Below are 24,097 nucleotides of genomic sequence, written 5' to 3'. Positions count from 1 at the left end.
TTCTACTGGTCTAAAGTATAACAGAAAATGCCTGTGGATTTTTAGTCGTTAACTTTTAATAAAATAATGCCAACTTAACGTTCTCAATAGCTATCAGTTACCTTTTTTAACTATATAGAAGAATTACCTGTCAAATATATTGAAGCCCAGCATTTTCTGTAACCTAATATATCCCTGCTGAGAGCTCTGCTGGAAAGAGAGAGGTCAGTCTGGAATGTCTCTCATTGTAAAGGTATTTACAGCATTTCACTACCCACGGATGCAGCAGGACAGCCCACAACATGTTTTTGTCCCATAAAATCCACACACTTCAAGACAATTTTTAAAATGGAAGCATTATTCCCTATGAGCTGTGTTTTCTGAGGTATCTGCTCTTCACATTAAGAATTGTTTTTTTGGAAAGTCAATGCAATGGTGTTCCTTTACTGCAGAACAAAGTTTCTCCCATATGCTTGAAAGCAAGAAGCTGGAAATGTTACATCATTTGTAAGACAAATTCTGGTAGCACTTGGGAGGGAAAATGATGGCCTACCTCATGGCATGAAAACAGAAATAGACAGTAAAAACTCTTCAAACAGTTACCCTTTGTGGCCTCCTTCTCCAATACCCATCTATGCCAGGCAATTAGATTAAATAAAAAAGCCCAAGAGGAAATTGGGATAAAGATGTAGATTCAAGCTGTACATTTTTGATGGTGTGATACCTATTACCTCATTGAGACAGTCGTGCATTTTGTAGATGATGGAGTTCAAAGACTGAAACCCACTGACAGTCTCTGAAATGGGCAAGATATAATTTTTGTAACGAGGAAGAAGCTGACCAGTGCTGTACTGGTATCTTTTAGCTGAAGTATGAACACCCTATGAGCCCACATTAATAAAAGTCCTGGCAGTGCATGGAGTGCCACATCATGACAGGAAGCTTCTTCTGTGCAGCCCAAAGCAACTCAACCATTTTCTAAATGCAGCTCTTGGACTGAGGAATGTTGCAGGACTTGTCTCCATACCTGGCAAACAGAAATCATTGCTGTCTGTCTTGTCCTGTGGTAGATCCCAGCCTATGGAAAGAGCAGGACCCTACTCAACAGGCCCTGTGACAGCAGAGGGGCAGTGAGTACAGTCTGCACTGTGGGTGCTTTGCAGGCACACAGGAACTCATTTGGCAAAAGCAGAATTACATCGGAATGAGTTTCACGTGCAGCTTGTTTTGTGGGAAATACAGCTGCTTGACTTGAAACTGAAGTCTCTGAACCTCTAAGAATTGACTGTTCATGCTGGCCACAAAGGGACAGGTTCTTCTCTGGGATCTCAGACCCTGAGAGGGTGACAGGGCTGGCCCAATACCTGGAGCAGCCATCACATGTCTGTCAAGTTTGCTGCTCATCTCTTCTCCTGTTTTGAGATCTTGAAGCTTCAAGTATGTTCAAACATGACTCAAACTTGACATTAAAAGGTACTTCATTATTTCTTTGGAACACATTGAAGGCTGTCTGATGATGTTTCAGAATTTAACCCTTTGACAGTGCTTACTTCCATTTTTACAGCTTTGTGAGAAGATTGGTGCACTATATTTCTGTCATTAAAAGAAGCTTAGAGTTTAGAGAGAAAATGACATGGAAGGCTAGGCAGTAAGCTACACTTCTAAACTGGTGTATGATTTTTAACCTAACTTTTAAGGATGCCCAAATAACTTTATTTTCCTAAATGTAGTGCGAAGATGCCATTTCTGCCTCATTTTGGTCATACCACAGTTCACTGTTTGATAGCTGCCATCATTCCTGCACCCAGCCAATCCTCATGCTCTTAAACATTCCTGAAGTTTTTTCCATTTCCTTTCCAGTGCTGCTTTTCAGATCACAGATAAAACCCCAGAAGCCCCAACAACACCCAAGCCCTCAGTCAGTAAGAAGCTGTGATTGCTGCTTGAAGGGGACAGTGATTCTGGGCCTTGTGATGCAGCCATGTGTGGGAAGAAATGAAATACAGAGCAAGAAACAGAGCTTCAAATGGTGGCTGATCCTTCTGCTGAATCTTCCAGCCAGGTTTCATTCATTGTCCAAAAAGCTAACCAGGGAACTCCAGCTGTATTCTGGTACTTTCATGTGACACAACCTGCTTGCAAGTCTGGCAACAACACTCATCACACACTCAGGTGGTGCCAGACAGTCTCAGAAAACACCTCTGCCTTCAAAGGAACAAGGACTTTCTCATGCAGAAGTGTAATTAGTAAGCCTGGACTAATTATAGTTCTTTCAAGTCTGAATAAAGCACAGAGAATGTTGTAAAATAAAATGTAATATTTTACTTTTCTGTATCTATTTTATCAGTCTGATAAATTATCTACAAATGCATAAAACTTAAGCAACACCGTCCAATGCACTCAGATGGTCCCAAACTCAATTACAAGTAAAGCACATTAAAGATTTACTGTACAGTAAACAAATGGGTGAAAAACTGTAATTTATTGAAACTCATAACTCAAAAAATATAAGATGCTGTAGTGTACAATATGTTACACAAAGCACCCTGGGGTGCACATTCAAGTCAAGTAATAACTCCATCGCCCCCCAAACCCTGGTACCCCAGTACTTTTTCCATATACAATCATGCACATTTACTCTTCAAGAGGAAGCCCCCAGTATTCTGATGTGTTAAATAGCACCAAAATCAGCATTGTTCATTGAAAAAAATGGGGAGCTAAATTAACTTGGCCATTACTTTTGACAGATATTATACATTCATGGAATTAAACAGTCAAAACTAACCTAAAAATTGTGTACTGTAACAATTACTGTTCTAGTTTGAAGTTCTCCCCGTACAGCAGTAGCAGAGGCTACCTGCTCTAAGCAAAGCTACTTATGTACTTCCTACACACAGCTCATCTGCCTTTTTTGTTGGAAATAAATCTATGAGAGGTGTGGAAAACTTGGATCTTTCAAGAACTACTACTGGTCGTAAGTAATGCAGCTGTTTTAAGGCAAGGTCTCCACAGTCCGTTAGGGCCTTGTCCAAGATCGCCCTCAGATTTTCTAGAGAAGGGGCAGAGGAGGACTCTGACAGCAAGGGCTGGATCTCTGTTAGCTGCCCAGCATTATTTGGGGTTATGATTACATTTTCATCACTTACAAAGTTGTTTACTGGTGTATTCCCTTGACTGTCTCCCTCTTTTTGCAACATTTCATCTACTGGCAACTGCTCAGGAGACTCCCATTCTACGACCTCATCACAATCATCATCATCGTCATCATCTTTTCCCTCACTCTCCTGAATAAATTTTAAAAATGAAGACTCAAATCCCATTGGTTTATATGTCTTTAAATCAAATGGTTTGGACACAGGAGGCTTTTGAAATTTGTCTTTTGTAGCACAAAGTACATTTCTTTTTGCATTCTGATTAACAGCACTATGTTGACATCCTTCTGGGTCTTTCTCTCTTGGCAACTCTAATTGTAAACTGGACAAAGAAGAGCTGTTCTCTCTTTCACTGCTTTCAGAAAGATCTTCAGTTTTACACACAGCTACCTCCCTGCTGTCAGGCTCCTCAAAACAGGTGTTCTTCGAACTGTGGTTATATTTTAAAGTGCCTGAGTACACAAAGGCACTGGCATCACAATTCACACCACTCGGTGAACGTTGGTTTTGGTCTTCGTTACTCCCATCCGGAGGATCACATGCAGGGTTTGGAACAAGGCCTTTGTCACTCTCCTGCACAGGCTCAGCATTACCTGCTTTATCCTCGTTACCTTCTACCCCTTTTTTATCCAAGTCTGCAGCTGTGTCAGAGCAAGACTGCTTTTCAATCATGATGCCACATTTGACACAGAGAACGAGTTTCTGGAGGCGCTGCTCGATGTACATGTTGGTCATCTGGTGGGTGCGCTTGTAGTGCCTCACGATGCTGCTCTCCAGTTTGACCACAGACAGGCAGCCCTGCACCATGCAGGGGTACTGGGTCTGGTTGGACTTCTCTTTGCACATTTGTAGGGCTTCCTCTTTTGTTTTGAAATTTAGCAAATGCTTTTCCCTGCTTCTGTTAATTCTTTTAGCTTTTTCTTTTAATTGCTTCCCATTCTGCTTGCTTGTGCCAAAGCTGTCTTTCAAACAATTTTGCTCATTTTTATCTTTATCTTCATCATCTTCCTCCTCTTTGTGATTTCCAAAGAGACTATCATAATATTCACTGTGTCTGAAATATACATGTTGAGAATAGTGACTGTAATTTGTGAAAATTCGATTGCAGCCATTAAGGTCACAATGGATTTCAAAATCTTTGTTTAATTTTTCTTCATTGGCGTGTTCTTCTATTAGGTGCTGTTTAAGCTTATTAAATGTATAAAATACAGCATGGCAGTGTGCTTGGTTACAAGCAAATCTGGCAGACTCAGCTTCAGAAAGCAGTTTTTGATCCTCTAAGATTTCATTGTGGAAGTCACTACAATGTTTAGCAAGAGCTTTAGAACACAGAAAACGCTTACCACACTCTTTGTGTTTGCATGCAAATATTTTTTTACATTTGACAAGTTCCCTTTTTGTTCTTGCTTTGTCTTTTTCTAGGCAGAGCTGTTCCTTGTTATACTGGTGAACAGTTCTGTAGTGGCGAATCAAACCTTTCTGGTTTGTGAATGCTGAGTTGCAGCTCTTATGTATACAATGAAATGGTTTGTGGTACTTATGCAATATGTAACATAAGTTTCCTTTAGCAACTGTTCTTTTGCTTCCTCTTCCCTGTCTTGCTTCCAGTTCTTCCCTATGACTGTCCAGAGAAGTTATGTTCGATGTTTTTCTTGTTACATCATTGTCTGTCTCTTCATTGGACTCCAAATCAGTCTCAGAACAGCAGTCTTCCTTTTTTGGGTGACACAGCTGTTCAGAGTCCGAATGTCCAGAGAAGCCAACGCTGTTTGCACAGGCAGGCACTGGAGCAGTGCTGTTCTTATGCATGTCCTCTGTACATAAACCCACATGATCATATTTTTCACTAGGACACACCTTGTGAGCCACCCTCTGACAGCCAATTTGATGTTTGTTTCTATAGTGAATTCGAAGATGTGTTTTTCTTGTAAAAGATCTTTGGCAAATATGACACTTGAAAGGTGAATATCGATGCTGGAACATATTTAGCTGAAGAACCATTTCCTTTGAATAGTTATGCTTTTTAACATAATGCATTAAGAGAGCTTCTCTGGTCACAAACTCACATGTACATCCGTGACATTCACAGAAAAATGGTTTAGCTGCCAGTTGAGTAAGGTACTGGCTGGGTAAATTATCTTCTTGATCTTGAAGGTGAAATTTTGAGGTAGCTTCATCAACTGACTCAGGGCACTTGGCATCCCTAGATGAATAGCCCAGAAAAGATTTCTGCCTTGAAGAATTCTGAATGTTATTTTTTAAGCTTAGATGTTTTAAGCCTAACATTAGTTCCAACATGTTATCTTCAATATCTAGTTCTTTAGAGCTGTCATAAAAAGATGTTTCTGGGGAAGAAGGACAAGTTTCTTCCCTCAGGCCACTGCTTCCTTTAGCATCTACAGCACAGCACACACTTTCTGGAGAGTCAGCGTTTGTATCAGAATTATGACCTAACTCTGGACTCATATCTGTAGGGGATTTACTGTCCTGAGCATCATTCAACAGATCAAGAAAGTATTTAGTTTTCATTTCCATGTTTCTTTTGCCTTTAAAGTTGTATGGATGGACCCTTCGAAGGTGCTTTTGCATACTTCTGGAATTTTTGTGGGTGGAACAGCAGCTTTCAAAACCACAGGAAAGATTTTTTTCATCAAAGCAAACTGCCACATTGGAACACTGTTCTTTCATATTTGCTGGATGGAAGACTCCTTCCTGGGACACAACAAAACCTGGAATTGACTGGTTGTGAGCCACTGTTCCAAGCAGCTGTGGGGATGTCTGACCTTGGCTTGCTGCAGCATCTGCCCTGTGCTTCCCACAATGCAGGCTGCAATTACTTTCACTGTTGAGATCTTCGCTGTCAGAGAGAGATTCTTCCTTCACCTGTGGAATTTCCTGAGAGCCTGAGGGATCCAAGTTATCATTCAGATTGGAATTTTCCGATTGTTCAAGCAGCTGAGACTCTGGAAGATAACTGGATTTCTCTTCTGAAACCAACCCTTCAAGGTTCAGCGTTTGCTTCCCTTCCCCATTTGACACTTTAATATCATGTGCTGCAAGGTGATTTTGAAATTCAGTCTTTGAATAATAAAACTTCTTACAACCAAAATAATTACAAGTGTAGGAGGCATCCCTGAAGTGCTGCGCCTCGTGATGGTAAAGCTGCCCTAGGTCACTGAAAACGATGTTACAGCCATTGAGCTCACATTTATAGCGAAGATCCTCGTGGGTCTGTTTGTGGTTGAGCAGCTCATTGACGGAGCCAAACCTGGCGTAGCAGTCCATGGACACGCACATGTAGGGCTGGGGCCCGCAGTGCACGCGCTCGTGCTCCCGCAGGTGGAAGGAGGTCATGAAGTGGCGGCGGCAGAACGCGCACTTCTCCCTCCTGTTCTTCATGTCCAAGTAGTGTTTGGCGTTCTCGTCGTTGTTTTGGTGCTCAGCTTTCAGATGGACACTCAGGTATTTAAACTGTTTAAATACTCTAGAACAATCTGTCCCAGGGCAGGGGTAGATGTCTCTGTCTTGCAGCTGGCAGTTTTCCAGTTGGCTGAATGTGACATATTCCTCTGTGTCATCATCAAAGCTTTCAGGGAGCTGTGTCTGGTGTGACCTTTCTGGAAACACTGGGGGTGGGCTGCTGGAAGCTGTTGCCTTTTGTGGTGATCTCTCTTTTTTCAGAATTATTTTCTTTTTAGGTCTGTGTGTTCTGCTAGGTGGCATTTTAACATGTTCCATGACGTGTGGTACAAAAAATTCCTTTCTCTTGAACTTTTTTGTGCAAACAGGACACGTATAAATACCATCTTCCATGTGCATCTTAGAATGATGCAGTATTCTGGCCTCTATACACTCCCTTTTGCAGAGCACACAAAAAAACTTGTATTGAAGCCATCTCTGGTATCTTTCTGAAGAACCAATTGGTTTTTTTACTCTTGCTTTTTCCTTAGGGTGGCTCATTGTGTCTTTGCCATCATAATATTTATGTTCTTTTGTCTCATCATAGTCACTAAAGAAAGTTTCTAACATATCAGTTTCATTGAGTGACATATGACAACCTGTGTCATCCTCAGAATCAGAAGCTACCTTCCCTAATAGTTTAAGACAATGCCTCTTCAAAGTCTTCCAGTCCCAAAATTCAGGATCAAATGGCCAATATGCTTTCAAAGCTAACAGCAGTTCACAGCGGAGTGAGTTTGGGACCAGTGCGTTTTCTTCATCAAATTTTTGGTCTGGCTGCATATAGAGCTCTTCCAAGGCATTAAATCCACTCAAAGTTGGCTCAAGTAAGAACTCTGTGAGCTGACAGGCTCTTCTAACTTCAAGGTCTTCTGGTAAAAGGCAAGCAATTGTTTTGCACACTGATGTCTTCATTTCATCGCTTCCGTTGGATCTGATCTGAAGGGCTCTCACACACAACAACACAGACACAGCAAGTCCTGCTTCCTCTGCCTGTTTAAAGAAAACAGAAGATTTTTATTAGTATGTTCTTAGGCAGAATCAGAAAGTATGATTATTAATTTGATTAATATTATTAATGAAATAAGCTAATTTTTTTTTCAGTTCAATAGAATTATGAAGAAAACAATAAATTCATGTAGACAGCTCTAGCTGTGTCCAAAGACTCAGGACTGTTACTTACTTCAGATTGTATGACTCTTATCAAGAAAAATAGATGCTGTAGTGTCTTGGCAATGATGCCAAACTGACGACATCTCTCCAAAAATGAATCCAAGGAAGGATCTATTCTTCTCTGCAGTTTGCTCCAGAAAAGTGTCAGTTCCCTGGGAAGAGTTGAAAGCAGAATGTAAGAACATTGCAAATACACACAATCTGTGCACTCACAGTGTGTCAGTTCAGAGCTGACACCAAGAAAAATTTAATTTAAGTGCTATTCAAGGACAGCACACACTTCAATGAGGTCCTGATCTCCAAGTGACAGTGCAGAGAACTGTTCATGTGCTCCACTCCAGCACCAGATCAAACCCCAGTGCATCTCTGATCCTTACAGGGGAAACACACTGGCACTGGGATTCAGCTCACTCAGTGCACACATCTGCAACTGCAGACTTCCTTTCCAGACAAAATAAACCCAGTTCCACATTTCAAGAGTCTTTACCTCTCACATGGAAATTTAAAATGGGTAAGGTGAATCACAACACAAAGTTGCCACTTCTCTTCCAAGAAGCAAGCAGCTGTAAAAGGACTGCTAGGTACACCACTAGAACTTAAATTTATACATCTCTACAATGTCAGCATTCCTATTAGACAGAAGACTTCATTCTTCCATCTCATCCCCAGGGAAGGTAGCTGGAACTTGAGAATTCTTGGAGTTACAGAAATTATAAAAATATAAAAAAGCCTCGTGGAGGGGAAGTGGAGAGAAGCAACGGAGTGTTGCTTCTTCTCATTCCTAATACTGACATTTCTGTGGAACAGGTCAAAAAAATGCACCAGACTTTCATGGGGCCAAGAATTCCCAAGGGAAGAACAGACAACATACTCTGTGGAAGCACAAAGCCAGGGGTTTAAACCCTGACAGCACTGAGCCAGCACCAGTGACAGATCTAGCACCTCACAGAAGCACCAGTGTTTATGCCAATAGTCTGAGGGCTGTTTCAGTTTGAAATTCTTTAAACTTTACTTTTGCCTAATTGCTCTATTAGCACAGCAACTTGTGACAAAATAAGTAATTATCTAGGAAGAGCTTCAGTCTGATGCACTTCTCAAGTAAAGGATAAATTCACCTTCTCTACATATTTTTGTACTATATTCACTCAATTCTAGCTAGTGAGGAGCAGGCAGCAGAAGCAGCTTACACTTACCAAGAGCAATACACATTTGCTGTTTGAAGCTGATGGGTAAGATATGTTGTACAAAGAATAAATGCAGTATTTTCTTGTCCCTCAGATTCCAGATTACATATGATGTCTAGTACCTCTTTGCAATCCACCTTTGCAATCTTAAAGAAAAAGAAAATTAAAAAGAAAAGGCACTTTATTCTCAAATATGTTTATGTTTATAAAAGAAATGCACATTTACTAAATCAAAGTCTCACAAACAAAACATTACATCTCCTGTACCCAGAGATCATGCCACACCTCTCAGCTACAAAATGGTATGAGAAATTCACCTGTTACTTCTGATCCCTTCCCAATATCACTTTTCTTTGGGACAACCTTCCACTTTGGGCAGCTTAGCTAAATGCTTGCATGCAGGCAACCATCTATCTAAAACTTCCCATTCTGTCTCCCTTGCACTTGCAGGGATTCTTGTGCTACTTTTGAAAATTAGAAGCCAGGTCTAAAAAGATCAAGAGTTGTGAAAAATCCAGGCTCTTGTTCTCCTCATCCCTGGGTGCTGATTCTGAACAAGCACATTTCAAAGCATGATGGAGAAACAGAAGTGTTTAGAGTAGTGCTGATTTTGCCTGAGGTAGAGTCAATTTTCTTCCTCCTGGCTGGTGTGGGGCTGTGTTTGGGATTTCTGCTGGACACAGGGTTGGTAACACAGAGATGGTTTTGTTCTTGCTGAGCAAAGGAGGCTGGAAGGACACACAGCCAGGACAGGTGACCCCAGCTGACCAAAGGATGTTCCAGACCATGACATCCTGCTCATTGCATACAGTGAGGGGAGGGGAGTGGGTTGAGAGATGGAATTTGTCTTCTCAAATCTCCATTATGCACAATTGTGCCTTGGCCTCCTGGAGGTGCCTGCCCATGGGTAGCAGTGAATTAATTCCTGCTTTTGCTTTGCCTTTGTGCATGGCTTTTTCTTCACCTCTTCTATTGTCTTTACCTACAAGTTTTCTCACTTTTACCCTTCCACTCCTGTCCCTGGTACCTCTGGCTGGGGAGTTGAGCAAGCAGCTACGAGGGGCCTGGGTCTAGCTAGGGTCTGTTCCCCTAAATATCAAAGCACTGTCACCTCAATCATTTTCTGAGGTTTCTCTCTTGCCAGGGGTGAATCAGTGACAACTCCCTCCTTCCTTTCCCCCCCAAATCTGCTGTATTTTACTTTATCAAATGCCAAACTGACACATCTCAAGGCCTTGCAGCTTGTGAATTGCTCTGGAAATGTCTGCTGCAAGAGGTCACTTCTGGGTCTCAAGTTGAACACCAAAAGTCAGTGGACCCTAGAAAACGCTGACATTGCTGAATGAACTCCAGTGTCAAGCCTGAATGAGAAACTGGGTTAATATCCCTGCTTCTGCTCTTCCTGCTGAATGAGATGTCTGCAAAAATCAGTTTAACTTCCTGTTGTTTGTTCTCTGTCATTGTTATTCATGATGAGCAAGAAGTTTGAAATGTTTATAATATCAACAGCTGTTTAAAGTACATATTGCTAGAACACAGTCTGTTCTGTGAAACAGAATAGATCCAGTGAAAAAAATGTATTCAAACATAATGTTGTCTTAGTAGTAAATGCTCTTCATAATTACTGTTTGTGGCTTCTATCCAAGCTGACACCCTGGTTTGATACACAGATATGTTCTCCCTCAAGCAGACATTCCTGAACTTCTTGGAATTTGTCTCCTTGTCATGGTTTAACCCTAGCTAGACCCAGGCCCCTCGTAGCTGCTTGCTCAACTCCCCAGCCAGAGGTACCAGGGACAGGAGTGGAAGGGTAAAAGTGAGAAAACTTGTAGGTAAAGACAATAGAATAGGTGAAGAAAAAGCCATGCACAAAAGCAAAGCAAAAGCAGGAATTAATTCACTGCTACCCATGGGCAGGCACCTCCAGGAGGCCAAGGCACAATTGTGCATAATGGAGATTTGAGAAGACAAATTCCATCTCTCAACCCACTCCCCTCCCCTCACTGTATGCAATGAGCAGGATGTCATGGTCTGGAACATCCTTTGGTCAGCTGGGGTCACCTGTCCTTGGCTGTGTGTCCTTCCAGCCTCCTTTGCTCTGTGCTGCTCAGCAAGAACAAAACCATCTCTGTGTTACCAACCCTGTGTGTCAAACCAGGCTGTCAGCTTGGATATAAGCCACAAACAGTAATTATGAAGAGCAGAAGAGTTAGACATTGACATAATGCACATGTATTTACATACTCTAGAGAAGTATGCACTTACAGATGCATATATACACTTGTGTGTGCATGGATTTGCTATTATTATAGCCATAGATAGAAGTAGTTTAATTTGAAGGAGCTCAGCATTTTAACTTCCACACCTGACTTAGCCAGCCCTATTACATCCAATTCCTGGACAGGGATGAGCACACATTGTCTCATCTTTCAAAAGAATCTTTCAGAATTCCTCTTATGGAACTCTGCTGAAACAGTTTCACTCTTCAGCTTCAGTTCTTAGTACTACATAAATAAATTCTAAAATGCTTCATAGATATATATTAAAAAGGGACTGTAAGTTACTAACCTCCTTAATGGAGTCTTCATTAGGCAGCATTGAACACACACATGTGATGTAGGCTTGGCGAAAAGATGAAACATTTGCAATTTCTGGAGAATCTGCACACAATTTGGACAAGAAGGTGGCTTGGGGGATGCAGTTGGACTTCATCAAATGTTTGATTCGCATCTGCAGAAAGGAAGGCCCTTCTCGTGTAATCAATTTATTAGCTAGGAAAAGAAAAAATCCTTTGAGAACAGACCAATTTACAGATGGCACCTAAATGAAATTGTCTCACTGCATTCACACCTCTTCACAAATTTGGGTAGGGACTGTGTTTTTAGGAAACTCTAGGCATGGTGACAAATGACTCTGCATCCCCATGGATCCCCATTCCCTGTGGGTGGATCTCTGCACCCCTTGTGGATCCCTACAGGCTGTGGGTGGATCTCTGCATCCCCCATGGATCCCTACAGGCTGTGGGTGGATCTCTGCATCCCCCATGGATCCCTACAGGCTGTGGGTGGATCTCTGCATCCCCCATGGATCCCCATTCCCTGTGGGTGGATCTCTGCATCCCCCATGGATCCCCATGGCTGTGGGTGGATCTCTGCATCCCCCATGGATCCCCATGGCTGTGGGTGGATCTCTGCACCCCTTGTGGATCCCTAAGGGCTGTGGGTGGATCTCTGCATCCCCTGTGGATCCCCAAGGGTTGTGGGTGGATCTCTGCATCCCCTGTAGATCTCTGCCTCCCCTGTGGATCCCCATGGCTGTGGGTGGATCTCTGCCTCCCCCATGGATCCCCAGGGGCTGTGGGTGGATCTCTGCCTCCCCTGTGGATCCCCAAGGGCTGTGGGTGGATCTCTGCATCCCCTGTGGATCCCTACAGGCTGTGGGTGGATCTCTGCATCCCCTGTAGATCTCTGCCTCCCCCATGGATCCCCAGGGGCTGTGGGTGGATCTCTGCCTCCCCCATGGATTCATGGATTGCAGGCACAGCTGTTTCACCATGGTCTCACCACAGCCTGCAGAGGAATCTCAGCTCCAGCACCTGGAGCACCTCCTCCCTCTCCTTCTCCACTGCCCTTGCTGTTTCCATGTTGTTTTCCCTCACATGTTTTCACCTCCTCCTCTTCTCTAGCTGGAATTCAAACTGCCCCTACTTTGTTTTGATTTTCTTCTTAAATCTGTCATCACAGAGGCCTTACCATCATTTCTAATTGGCCCAGCCTTGGCCAGCAGCATGTCCACCCTCAGAGCCACCAGGGACTGGCTCTGCTGGACATGGTGGAAGCTTCCAGCAGCTTCTCACAGAAGCCACCTCCATGTCCCCCCCCACTACCCAAAATCAGGCTGTGCAAAACCAACATGATGAAATCATACACTTCAAAATATCTGTGGTGCTATTTCCAGCTTCACATAAATATCTTCACAAAGCCTTGGTACAAGTCTCCAGATCTGTACATCATTCAAAAGACTCTTGTGAATTAAGAGAGATGGTTCAACACACGCTTGTAATGCATTTGAACCAAGGAACAAACTGGCTGATGAACTGTACAAGAAGTCATGGAAATGCATGAGACATTCTGATAAACACAAACTAGAATGGTGCTCTGCAGCAGCTGTAGCCAACCAGTTACCTCTGGTGCATGCAAGAGACTCTGGATTAGTCAAAAAAGAAAGCTTGCTTTAGACTAACAACTTAAGAAAATATTTCTGTTCAATGGCTCTTCCACTATGTTAGCATCTTATTATTACTATGCAAGATGGGATGGTAAGAAACCAAAATGGTATGTACACCTCTAAAAGAGAGGGTGGCACCTAACAAGAAATTTGAAGTGCAGGAAGCATGAAAACTATTGCCCAAACAAACAAGAGTGTGTTCTAACAGACACTACACTAGCTGGGAGAAATCTCACAACGTGCACCTGAGCAGAAAACTCATTTCAGGGGCCAGGTAACTCATTTCAGGGGCCTGTAGTGAAACTTGTATTCTGCAGGAATCAGCTTAGTGGTCCATTAGAGAATCATTTCAGGATTTAAATTATGGTAATGGTTTCTGTTTTTCACAGGACAAACCTCTGAGCATTAAACTTTTGATCCAGCTGACACTTCACATTAAAGGAACTTCAATGGATAAAGCAAAAGGAACTGCCTGACCAGGAGGCAGCCTGCAGTAAGATCTCCAGTTGCTAGGAAACAAGCTCCTCTCTTCCTTAAAAACTGCATCTGTATGACACTGGGCTTGAATCCCCATCGAGGAAAGCTAACAGTGCTCCAATATGGATATTTCATGTTATTTGATGCTACCACAACAGATGGCCAGGAGATCAGTGTTGAGGGAGAACTCCCACAAAGCTGGATCACCCACTATCCATCAGCCACCCCTTCAGGTGGAACTGCTATTCATGGAGTGGGCTTTAGTGCCCACAAGCAATTCAAAGCAATTCTCCAAGTCCCTATTTCTACACCTCCTGGCTCACAGAATATTCCTCTTCTGAATCTGGAAAAAAGAAGTAAAGGACGTACTAGAAAGAAAATACTCTTTTAACCTCCCCTAAGAATTCTTAAGATTTCCTCTTGTTTACACAGCTAGACATGCACTTGGCAACTGCTTAAATGAAGTTTTACTTCAGTGGCAGAGCCAGCTAGTCAAGACATGGGGAATATTTTAAGACTATTTGCAGTCAGTGAAATGAAACGCTTCCAGTTTAACAGTTACACTTTTATCTCCCAGCACAAATGAGAAACTTCGATGGAGGTGGAAGCTCTGCCAGAATGCACAAGAGGGTCTCAGCTTGCTGCAGTCTTTGAGAGCAGTCAGTTTTCACATGCTCCCCCACCAAGGGTGGCAGGTCTGTGCCCTCAGGCCAATTCTTTCACACCTAAACGAGCGTGTAGTGAGCTTTGCAAAGGAGACAAATGACAAACTGAGCTCCTCTATCATGCGGGTGTAAGTGATGATGGTAGGAGCAAAATGCAGAAATGAGTCACCAGTCAGACATCTGTCCTAGCACTCAGCTTTACTCTAAAGTAGAAAGTTTCCTCTTTTCCTGAAAAAGGAACAGAAACTGAGGAATAGACAGCAAAATGAGAAGAGATGTTTTCCCTCAGAGAACCTAATTTTGTACTCAGTCCTAAATCTGTTACATTTCCATACATGTCCATGAACAGATTTTCTTGTTCCTTCTCTTCCTAGCTCTCCTGCTGTTATGTGTTCTGTCACAGTGCTCTATCAAACTTCTCAAGACTAAAACAGCTTGCTAAAATAAATCAGCACAGACACCCTGCAACCCTTCCCCCCAAACCCTTTGGCCTAAAGGGCAGTGCAGTTTCCAACCCAACACACATTTTAAGAGCTCTCTTAAGCCAGGACCAAATAGTAACAATAAGAGATCCCTCACTCACTCAAAATGCTTGCAGTGAAAGATAATTTAAGTTACACCACAATGTTATGAATACAACCTTTATAAAGCATGAAAAGACTCTGTGGTCTCCATGATGAACATTCCAGAGAAACATCATCTTGGGTGAGCATTTCTGCTGAAAGTCCCGGTGGAACAGGACAAAAGGACCGGTGCTGATGTGCAGTAAGGTGTGTTGAGTATGCACAGCTGGCACTGAGCTCTGTGTATTATACAGCAGCAGCTGTTGCATGGTTATCCCAGCTGTCCTTCAAACCAACTCTCATCAAGACAGACAAACCAAGATGTTGGAATTCATCTGCTGCACTCAGCAACAAGCTGACCCCAACCTCCTTGGTTCTGGGTTTGTTAAGGTAAAAGTGGGGGAAGTTTTGGAATCAGTATTAAAGCTTTTTAAGTATTAAAGTTTTGGAATCAGTATTAAAGCTGCCTGAGGCACAGGACGACATGGGATGTCACAACTGTTCACAGCATCAACTATCAGGTTGCTGGTCCCATCAGGATGCTGGTGTTGTTTAGCCACCTAAAAGGCCTAAATTGAAATTATTTTGTTAAAGCCCTTTCCTCAAGCAAATATTAATGCCCCAACCAACCATCCTCAGCAGCTGACAGTAAAAATTAGGAGCCACCAGCCTAGCACATGGCAGTGCAATTTGTTAACAGCCATAGAAGCAACAGAACCCACTGCAATGCTGCTGTGAAACTTTTGCTGGAACAAATTTGGCAAACCATATTAATATTTGATGTCAGTTCCTTTTCCAGGCCAGTGCATAAAAAAAACCAGAATTAAAATATAGAACTCTAAACAAGAAAGGCAGGAACCTGACACACCTTCAGGGTTGTTCACTCAAGTAAGCATCTGATGACCATTAACATGAACTACCAGTTCACAAACCACAGCTTCAGCTAGGCACACCGAGCCACTCTCACATCTGGCTCACAGAAGCAAAAACTACTCAGGTACTCATCACAAAACCCCAAAAAGCATGAAATACAGACTATTCAAAGAAATTAGGCTTTAGATGACTGAAAGAGACACTTTGTGAAGCTGCTGTTGTACTGAAGGTGAAAATGGCAGTTGGACTAAGGCAACTGAAAATTGCACTGGAGCCTCTTCTGCAGCCCCTGCTCCCAAGTCTGAAAGCAGAACTGCCATCCCTTCTGGGACCTGCAGGAAATACACTTTGATTCCTCCCATTTCTATCAAATGGAGCCTGCTAGCACAGAACATCATACAGATCAAAGAAGTGACACAAGTGAAAGAGCAAAGACAAACCTTGTAACTCACCAGTGACTTACAATCTACTACAGAAATTAGCATTTACTTGGTATCATTCTAAAGATAACAAATGATTAAGTTAATTTAGTAGACATCTAGAGATAGTTGCTTAATACCAACTCCAACCATGTCCTACACAAGGCCAAGAGACTAATTCCAGCTGCTCAGAGCAAGGGGAAACACAAACCAAGGTTTCCAAGATTGCCACAAATGCAAGACACATGGTAGAAGCAACATTTTAGGCAGGTATTCAACTTCTCAGAAGTACCCTTTACTTAAAATGTCTAACAGTTTACTTGAGAAATGTGCTTTTGTTAGATTTGTCTAATACAGGATTCCTGAGTCCCATTCAGACTGTTTAGGTGTGCCTGTGGACTATTCCAGACTACCTAAAAATGCATCTGTGCAGAAGAGCTCCAATGAATGCCACAGAACCACAGAATTAACGATATTGGAAAAGACCTTTGAGATCATCACGTCCAACCTATGACCTAACACCTCCTCATCAACTAAACCATGGCACTGAGTGCCACCTCCAGTCTGTTCCCAAACACCTCCAGGACTGTGACTCCATCCCCTCCCTAGGCAGACCATCCCAGTGCCCCATCACTCTTTCAGTGAGGAATTTTTTCCCCATGTCCAGCCTAAAATTCCCCTGATGCAGCTTAAGACTGTGGCCTCTTGGCCTGTCACTGCTGGCCTGGGAGAAGAGGCCAACCTCCCTCTGACTACAGCCTGCAGTAGCTGAGGAGAGTGAAAATGTCCCTTTTCTCCAGGTTACACACCCCAGCTCCACCAGGCACTCCTCCTTCACCAGCCTTGCCCTTCTCTGGACATGGTTGAACACCACAATGTGCCTGCTGAGCTGAGGGCCCAGAACTGGACACAGCACTCAAGGTGCAGCCCAGCCACTGCTGAGTACAGGGGCAGGAGCAATTCCCTGCTCCTGAAATAGAGATTTTTGGAGTTCACTCCAATTAGCAATATGAATTAAGCAGTTAAAGTTTAGCCTGTAGAACTATGTGTTGAATTTTAACCTTTTTACTTAAGAAACCTCTGCCATGATACAAAGGGCATAGGAAAATGCAAATTTCTGAAGCTTCTTGCATAAAGAACAACACCAGAGAAAACCAAGGGATGCAAAGAGCCCAGATAAAGAGACTCCTCCATCTCCAAGCTGATCAAGGCCGACAGACTAAGCACCAAGGGACCAAAAGAACATGCACAAAGGAGAAAAGTTCAAATGTGCAAGCACCACAGCAAACAGGGCATGCCCAGAAGGGTGTGGATCTGATTACCATGGGAGGGGAGAACAGGCGGGGCCAGGGTTGAATATGCATGGAAGTTGTGCAAGGTAATGAACATGGAACACCTTGGAGAATGAAGATGTGGGTCAGACTGAAGCTCAGGGCACAATTTTCAGGAGAGCTATCTCACTTGTGCTGGGTGCTGACATACACAGCATACACCCAGTCCCCAACTGTATCTGCTCGTGGAGTTTATTGATTCTCTGCATCGCTTCACTCCTGCTGCCTGCAGCACTCCTGACCCTGGCCAGGACATGGAGCCACTCTGGCTCGTGTCCAGCTGCTGTCCAGCAGCACCCCCAGGTCACTTTCTGCCCAGCCACTGTCCCCAGCCTGCAGTGCTGCAGGGGGTTGGGAAACTCCTACACTTTGGCCACAACAGAGTGGTTTTGAATGCAATCACTTCTTTTATAAACTCTTGGTATTGGTATTGTTGCTGTCACCGTTCATTTTCTTATCTCGTTGCTGTTTACAAGTGAATTGTTCTTATCTCAACTCAGCCCTTGTCTCCTTCTCATCAGAGGGGGTGAGGGAAAAGGGAGCAGCTGAATGGGGCTAAATGTTTCCAGCTGATATTAAATCACACCAGTTCAAATGTTTCTGCCATGCTATTAACACCTGACATGAAGGCCAGTGAAAACTGCAGTTCAAACTGGCTGCTCTTTTTTTAGCACAAGTAGCAACATATGTCTCAAGAACTGTAACATGTTTCTATTTATTTATTAAAAGCACTGACATACTTCAACTCAAAGAGAGGCTACCCAAAGCCAGAACGGAAGAAAACTTAAAATACTTTTTTTTCCCTCCTTAATTTTTAAGAGTTTAAAATAAACTCTTCCTCCCTTCTGTATTATTTTAAACTTTAGACTACCAGAGGTAAACTGCAGTCTAGTGCACAGTTAATGAAACAGATAAAATAGCTACAAGTACTTAATGGCACCACTAATGGGAAAAAAATTCAAAGTAAAGAAAGAATTTATTAAAAGACATTAGAAAGACTATATTACATAAAGTGACACTAGCACCTCCTGTTCCTCACCTCTCAGCAGTTTCTGAATCAAGATCTTATTTCCACAGTCTACACACAAAGTGCCTCCCAACCTAGAGTTAATAACACTCCACACTGCCCTTCCACGTGAATCTTTTATGCCTCTGAAAAGTATGGACATACTCAATTCCTCCCTGTGAAGAGTTCAGGAAAACATTTAAAAGCACAGAGTTATGAGAAACAAATCATCTCAGGAGGAAAAATTTCTGTATTTTTATGATCGAAGAAGAAATCATTATTTTTAAAAATGGAGTTTCAAAATATTCAAACTGATGGATAGTACAGTCCAAGCAGAGATGCATTGGTTGTACAGTTGGACACATTATTCAAAATGCCAGTGAGACAGTTTCATAATAAATATTATTTAAATATTATTTAGCAACATATAAATACTACCCCACAACACAATTCAAAATGCAACTCTTCTGTCTTCAAGTCACTGCTTACCCACCAAAACTGCCCCAAGTAATTTCTGAACAACCACACATCATCTCTAAAAACACACTCTTACCTTCCTCAGTTTCTACTGGTTGCTGGGATAGAATTTTAAGAAGAACTGGATTTTTCCATACCCCTTCCCTTGTGATATCCACCAATATTTGGAGGTTGTTATTCCCAAATTCCAGTAAAGCATCATGTGAATCCTATAAAATGTAAAAAAAAGTCATTAAGAGTCTTAGCTAAAAATTAAGCCAATGTAATTTTACAGTATCTATCCCAACATTTCACTACATGCTAATGCTTTCACACTATTCCTCTCAGTCATTACTGCTTTGACAAGTTTGCATTGGGATTTTAATAGTCCAATGTCCTTTCACTTCTCTAATCCTACTGCAAAACATTCCAATTTCTGACTGAGCTGGCTAAAATGGCTCAAATCAAAAAGCCTATTCTGCAGTTGTAACTCTTCTGCAATTTTTATGGTTCTCCATGTACATGTGTGTATATATATAAAAACCAGGAATTGTATAAAAGACAAAGGATGATTTTGTATCAAAGCATATAATGCTATTGAATAACTCAGAAGAAAGAGTGGATTTTCAAAATGAATACCACAATGGTAAGAGTCTAAAATTGCACATTTAGTGTTTCCACTAAAGATGAGCCAGTCAATTCACTGTGAGAGTCATGAGAGCCATCAGTCACTGGCTGAAGAATGCCATGGGATATTCCATCATTAAGATGAAAACTTTCTTCTATTGCAAATGAAGATGCAGATTTCTTAGACACTAATCTATATCCAGTGCATTTATTCTAAGATCCAGGGATGATTTGATGCTCTGAAGCCTGACCCAGAGACTCTCCATGAGCAGCAGGCCTCCACAAAACCTCTGTACACAGCACATGGCTCAGAGTGATCAGAGACCTACTGCTTTCAGTTCTGGGAATCTGAGGAGTAAAGGAGGAATTTAAATAAGACATTACACATGGGAAGAATCTAGAGTCTAACACAGAAAAGAAAGCAGCTTAAAACAAATTCCAGGCATTTGATGTCCCTATTAGAGAAACAAATGTAGAGTGACTTGAACTGAAAGCATTAAATATCATCTTTCAAAATTTCCTAATGCTGACAAATAAAGCCAGCTAACTGTGAGCAATTTGTGGCTACACCTTCAGTAAAAATGCTTGTCACAGCAGATCTTAAGTTCAATATGTGGCAATTCCCCCTCCTTCTGCTGAGCTGTGTGTCAAGTTTGTATTTTTAACACAATCTTTAACCTCAGGCTTGCTTTTGATAGCCTCTGTTGTACCTTTACTGGAGAAAGGTTTCTAGTGACTTGAAGAAATCACCAAGAGTAAGAAACCCTGGAGAACTACAGGCCAGTCAGCATAGCCTGACCCCAAAAAGAACATGGGACAAATTCTCCTGGAAACTACATCCAGTAATCTGACTGCCTTCTGTGATAAGCTACAGATGATATTAGTCATACTTGGCAAGGCTTCTGACAATCTCCCACAGTATCTTGAAAACCAAATTGTTAAAATAAGGAAAAGTGGACAAAATGCAGGTAAAAAAACCAGCTCAACAGCCAGACTAAAAAGGCTTTTGACAAACTGTACAAGCCCAACTGGCAGCTGTCTCCCAGTAGCACTTCTCAGGGTGAGCTGAATTTTTAACACATTTATTGTCTGAATAATGGGATAAAGCACATTCATTATCTGCCAGTCCTACAGAAGCAGAGAGCAGCTGACACCGCTGGGCAGCCATCAGGACATCCCTGACAGGGACTCAGGGAAGCTCCACACAGGCAAATGGAAGAGCTGCTCATGGTACAACCTCCAGTATCAGAACAGCTTGGTCACTGTCCCAAAGTGACAACAACACAGGTTGGTCACAAAAGCCCAACCTTTGGCGGATATCCAAGCTGGCTGGATTCCAGTTTGGCACCACAGGTCTCCAGGGACTGTGATTTATGTGTAGGTCAGCAGTGAGACCTTATTGCAAACAAGGCTAGCTATGCTGAACAGCCTCAAACACAGCATGACCAAGAGATTCCTGAAGTGCTTATTCCCATTTGGCACTTTTGAAACTCCACTGCAGTACAACACCGAGTTTGCAACTGTCCTGTACCATTCATGTGCCACAGTAATGCACATCCAGCACAGACCACCAAGTGCAGAAGAGAGGGTGAAAAGGAAAATCTTAGAGGTGTCTTTATCTTCCCTATATTGCCAGAAGGTAGCTGGAGCTGTCTAGTGAGGGAGTCACAGGAAAGGAAATTCCCTAAGTGTGTGTGCAGGAAGCGTTTCCATATGTAAACACTCATTTTGAAAGGACTAAAGGAAATTTGTGCATTTTCCATTGCTTAAAGACAACGTGTGGTGGGGCAGGACCCAAAGCAAGCTGACTGAAGAAAGGCCTCTCACTCTGAGTGAAGAGGTGGATCAGGTAACTGAGCTGTCTTCCAGCACACTCTGCCACAACAGAAAACTTCAGAGAGCTGCAGATTGAACACAGTGAAACTCCAAAATATGTCTGAAAGCACACTTTGTGGAAGTCAGTGCTTCTGCCCTATATGAGTATTTTTCCAATTACAAGAAAAAAACCAAACCAACATCAGAGCGAACAAAACCCCAGACATTAGGAGTTCTTTCCAAATGCAGAACTATAGTGCAGACTTCCACCTTCTAAGGACCATAAATTAGAAGTCTCATAGCTGAATGCAACAATCAAGCAGTTTTGGTAACTTTAACAATCTCATCTTCCTTAGCAGTACTAAAGATTTTCTGTAGCTATTGCCACAAAGTTAATTTTAGTTTTAGATAACCTTTGTAACTGTGTTCCAACTGTTAGCTCATAGCAACCTGCTAACTGAAATCATTAAAGACCACACTACTTCTAAAAGTGATTATAAAGGAAGTAAAACTAAGGAGTAACTTATTGGTAAAACCACCTCAAAAATCAGGTGTTGGTATTGGTAGAGGAGTTGGTGTTGGAGCAGATGCAAAGATAGCCAAGTAGGATGCTTGCAATGACTGATTTCTGGTCTTGAGCCTGAAATGCCACTCAGAAGGTGTAAAGTAATTTTGGAGAGTCACACCTGGATGCTAAAGACACAATGGACTTTACATGCTCTTGACCAGAGCTCCAACTGCCCTTAGCTATCAGCACCGAGAGACTGACACACAAAGGTTTCAGCCTTTGAATTTGAATTTAATTTTCCTTTGAATTGAAGGACTTGAGAACATCACTTTAGCCATCCTTAGGCTCACACAGCTGCTCTTCCTCTCAAGTCTTTGCTTTCACTGCATGCTGGAACAGTGAACAGAACTCACCACAAAGACCCTCAGAGAAGAAGAGGGTTTGTTTTGTTTTGTTTTGCTTTTTAAAACTAAAACATGATCAATTCCCCCCTTGACACTGAGCTAAATGGCATGCCAATAGAACCAGCCAGGTGAATGACACACAATGCTTAACACAATGCTACTGCCAAAAGATGCTCAACTTGCAGCCTCAGGATAGCTTTAAAAACACCACTGGAAAACAAAAAACTGATCTAAATTTGCATCCATGAAGCACCTAACCACAGCCCAGTTTCTGTAACTGATGGTTATTTCCTATGGGAAGTCTATGTATATTATCTTCACTCTTGAGGATGACTAAGAAAACAGCTACAGGTGTGCAGGTAGACAACATACTGGATCTCACCTAAAAAATCAACAGAAGCTCATTTCAACAACCTCTACTTCAGGCCTTTGCCTACATGTCACACAGCATTAAGTTTTTTCAACACAACAGGTTGCCAGAGCATCCATGGTAAATTCTCTTCCCTCACACTCATGTCACAGCATTGATCTCCCTCAGTCTCAAGTATAGATCAGGTCAAAGACTAACTCCAAAACCCATCAGCATTTAAGAGCCTGTGTGCTCAAACTTCACCTTGAAGACTGAACTGATGAGCTTTCATCAGCTTTATTCAGCACAGGTGCTACACCCTAGAAAGGGGTGGAACTACCAATCAAAGCACTGAGGAGCTCAGAAACAGCCAGAGCAGCCCATTCATCTGCCATCACTGCTGGAAGGACATGGCTGACAGAAAGAAATTTAAAATTATAGAACCTGGACAGAGGTTAGGTACTGAAAATACAACTGTCCCTCTGATTATGACATTCAATGATTCAGACATCAACTAAACAAGGATTTCCCAAGAGCAACTGTTCCCTAAGCTGAGGGGTTCAGGATGCAGAGCCAGCAGAGCCCAGCCCAGCTATGGGGATCCATCACATTTCAGCACCTCTGTATTGAGGGCTGAAAGGACCTAAGAAGGTGAGAAAGAAGAGGCTTTTGATACAAGCAAACTGATTTGCTGAGTGTTTGAGATTCAGGGTATTTCAAATTTCAAAATACCAAATATAAAATTCACCAACATATGTAGCATAAATATTTAACTACTATCACTACACTCCCCTTCCACTACAGTGCTTAGCTGAACCATATTGGATCTGCTGAAGAATATAAAGCTAATATTAATGGGAATATATGCAGAAAATCTATTATGAATACATCAAAAGTCCTTGAAGAAACTTAATGCAACATTTACATATATAGATCTCATTAAGTTACTACAACACCATAAACAGGTTCTAAAGAGCAGAACATAAAACATTTCATCCTAGATGAAGTCAGGAAAGAATAATACAGTAAGAGCCTATGGACAAGGTTCAAAAGAAAAGACAAGCCTTGAAACAGTTTACTGAAGACATCAGGATTTTTCAGTCCTGGCAGTTTAGAGTGATCAGCATCTATTACAGCTTCACAGAAGTTTTTGGCTTATGCTCTTCCTCAATTCACAGCTTTTCTAAATAAAGTATTGATGCTCTTTGTAAGGCTTGAAGGGAACCCTGTTCCACAACCCATATTCAATACCCAAAGCAAAATATCTCTGCTCCCACTGAAGATGTTTTTGAATGCATGGTTTTACCTTCTTCACCTAACTAGATTATATCAATCCACACAGTACCTCTCCACTGAGCTCCTCCCCCAGATTGTTTACTTGTATCAAGAGCCCTGTTTTAATTCTGCCCAAATCCTTTCTCATATTTTAC

General features: G+C 42.1%; 1 protein-coding gene across 1 annotated transcript in view; it reads right to left on the bottom strand.

The window, feature by feature from the left end:
• Positions 1-2,276: 2,276 nt before the first annotated feature.
• RLF (RLF zinc finger) overlaps positions 2,277-24,097 on the bottom strand; it is a 36,946-nt gene continuing 15,125 nt past the window's right edge. The window contains exons 4-8 of the mRNA XM_066564816.1: positions 19,062-19,194; positions 11,516-11,718; positions 8,957-9,093; positions 7,774-7,915; positions 2,277-7,583 (exon numbers count right to left, since the gene is read on the bottom strand). Coding sequence (XP_066420913.1) covers positions 2,856-7,583; positions 7,774-7,915; positions 8,957-9,093; positions 11,516-11,718; positions 19,062-19,194 — 5,343 coding nt within the window. The 3' untranslated portion in view covers positions 2,277-2,855. The remainder of the gene's footprint in view (positions 7,584-7,773; positions 7,916-8,956; positions 9,094-11,515; positions 11,719-19,061; positions 19,195-24,097) is intronic.

The sequence above is a fragment of the Molothrus aeneus genome, chromosome 23 (assembly GCF_037042795.1).
Source record: "Molothrus aeneus isolate 106 chromosome 23, BPBGC_Maene_1.0, whole genome shotgun sequence".
Classification (NCBI taxonomy): Eukaryota; Metazoa; Chordata; class Aves; order Passeriformes; family Icteridae; genus Molothrus; species Molothrus aeneus.
This window is presented reverse-complemented; position numbering and strand designations above follow the sequence as displayed.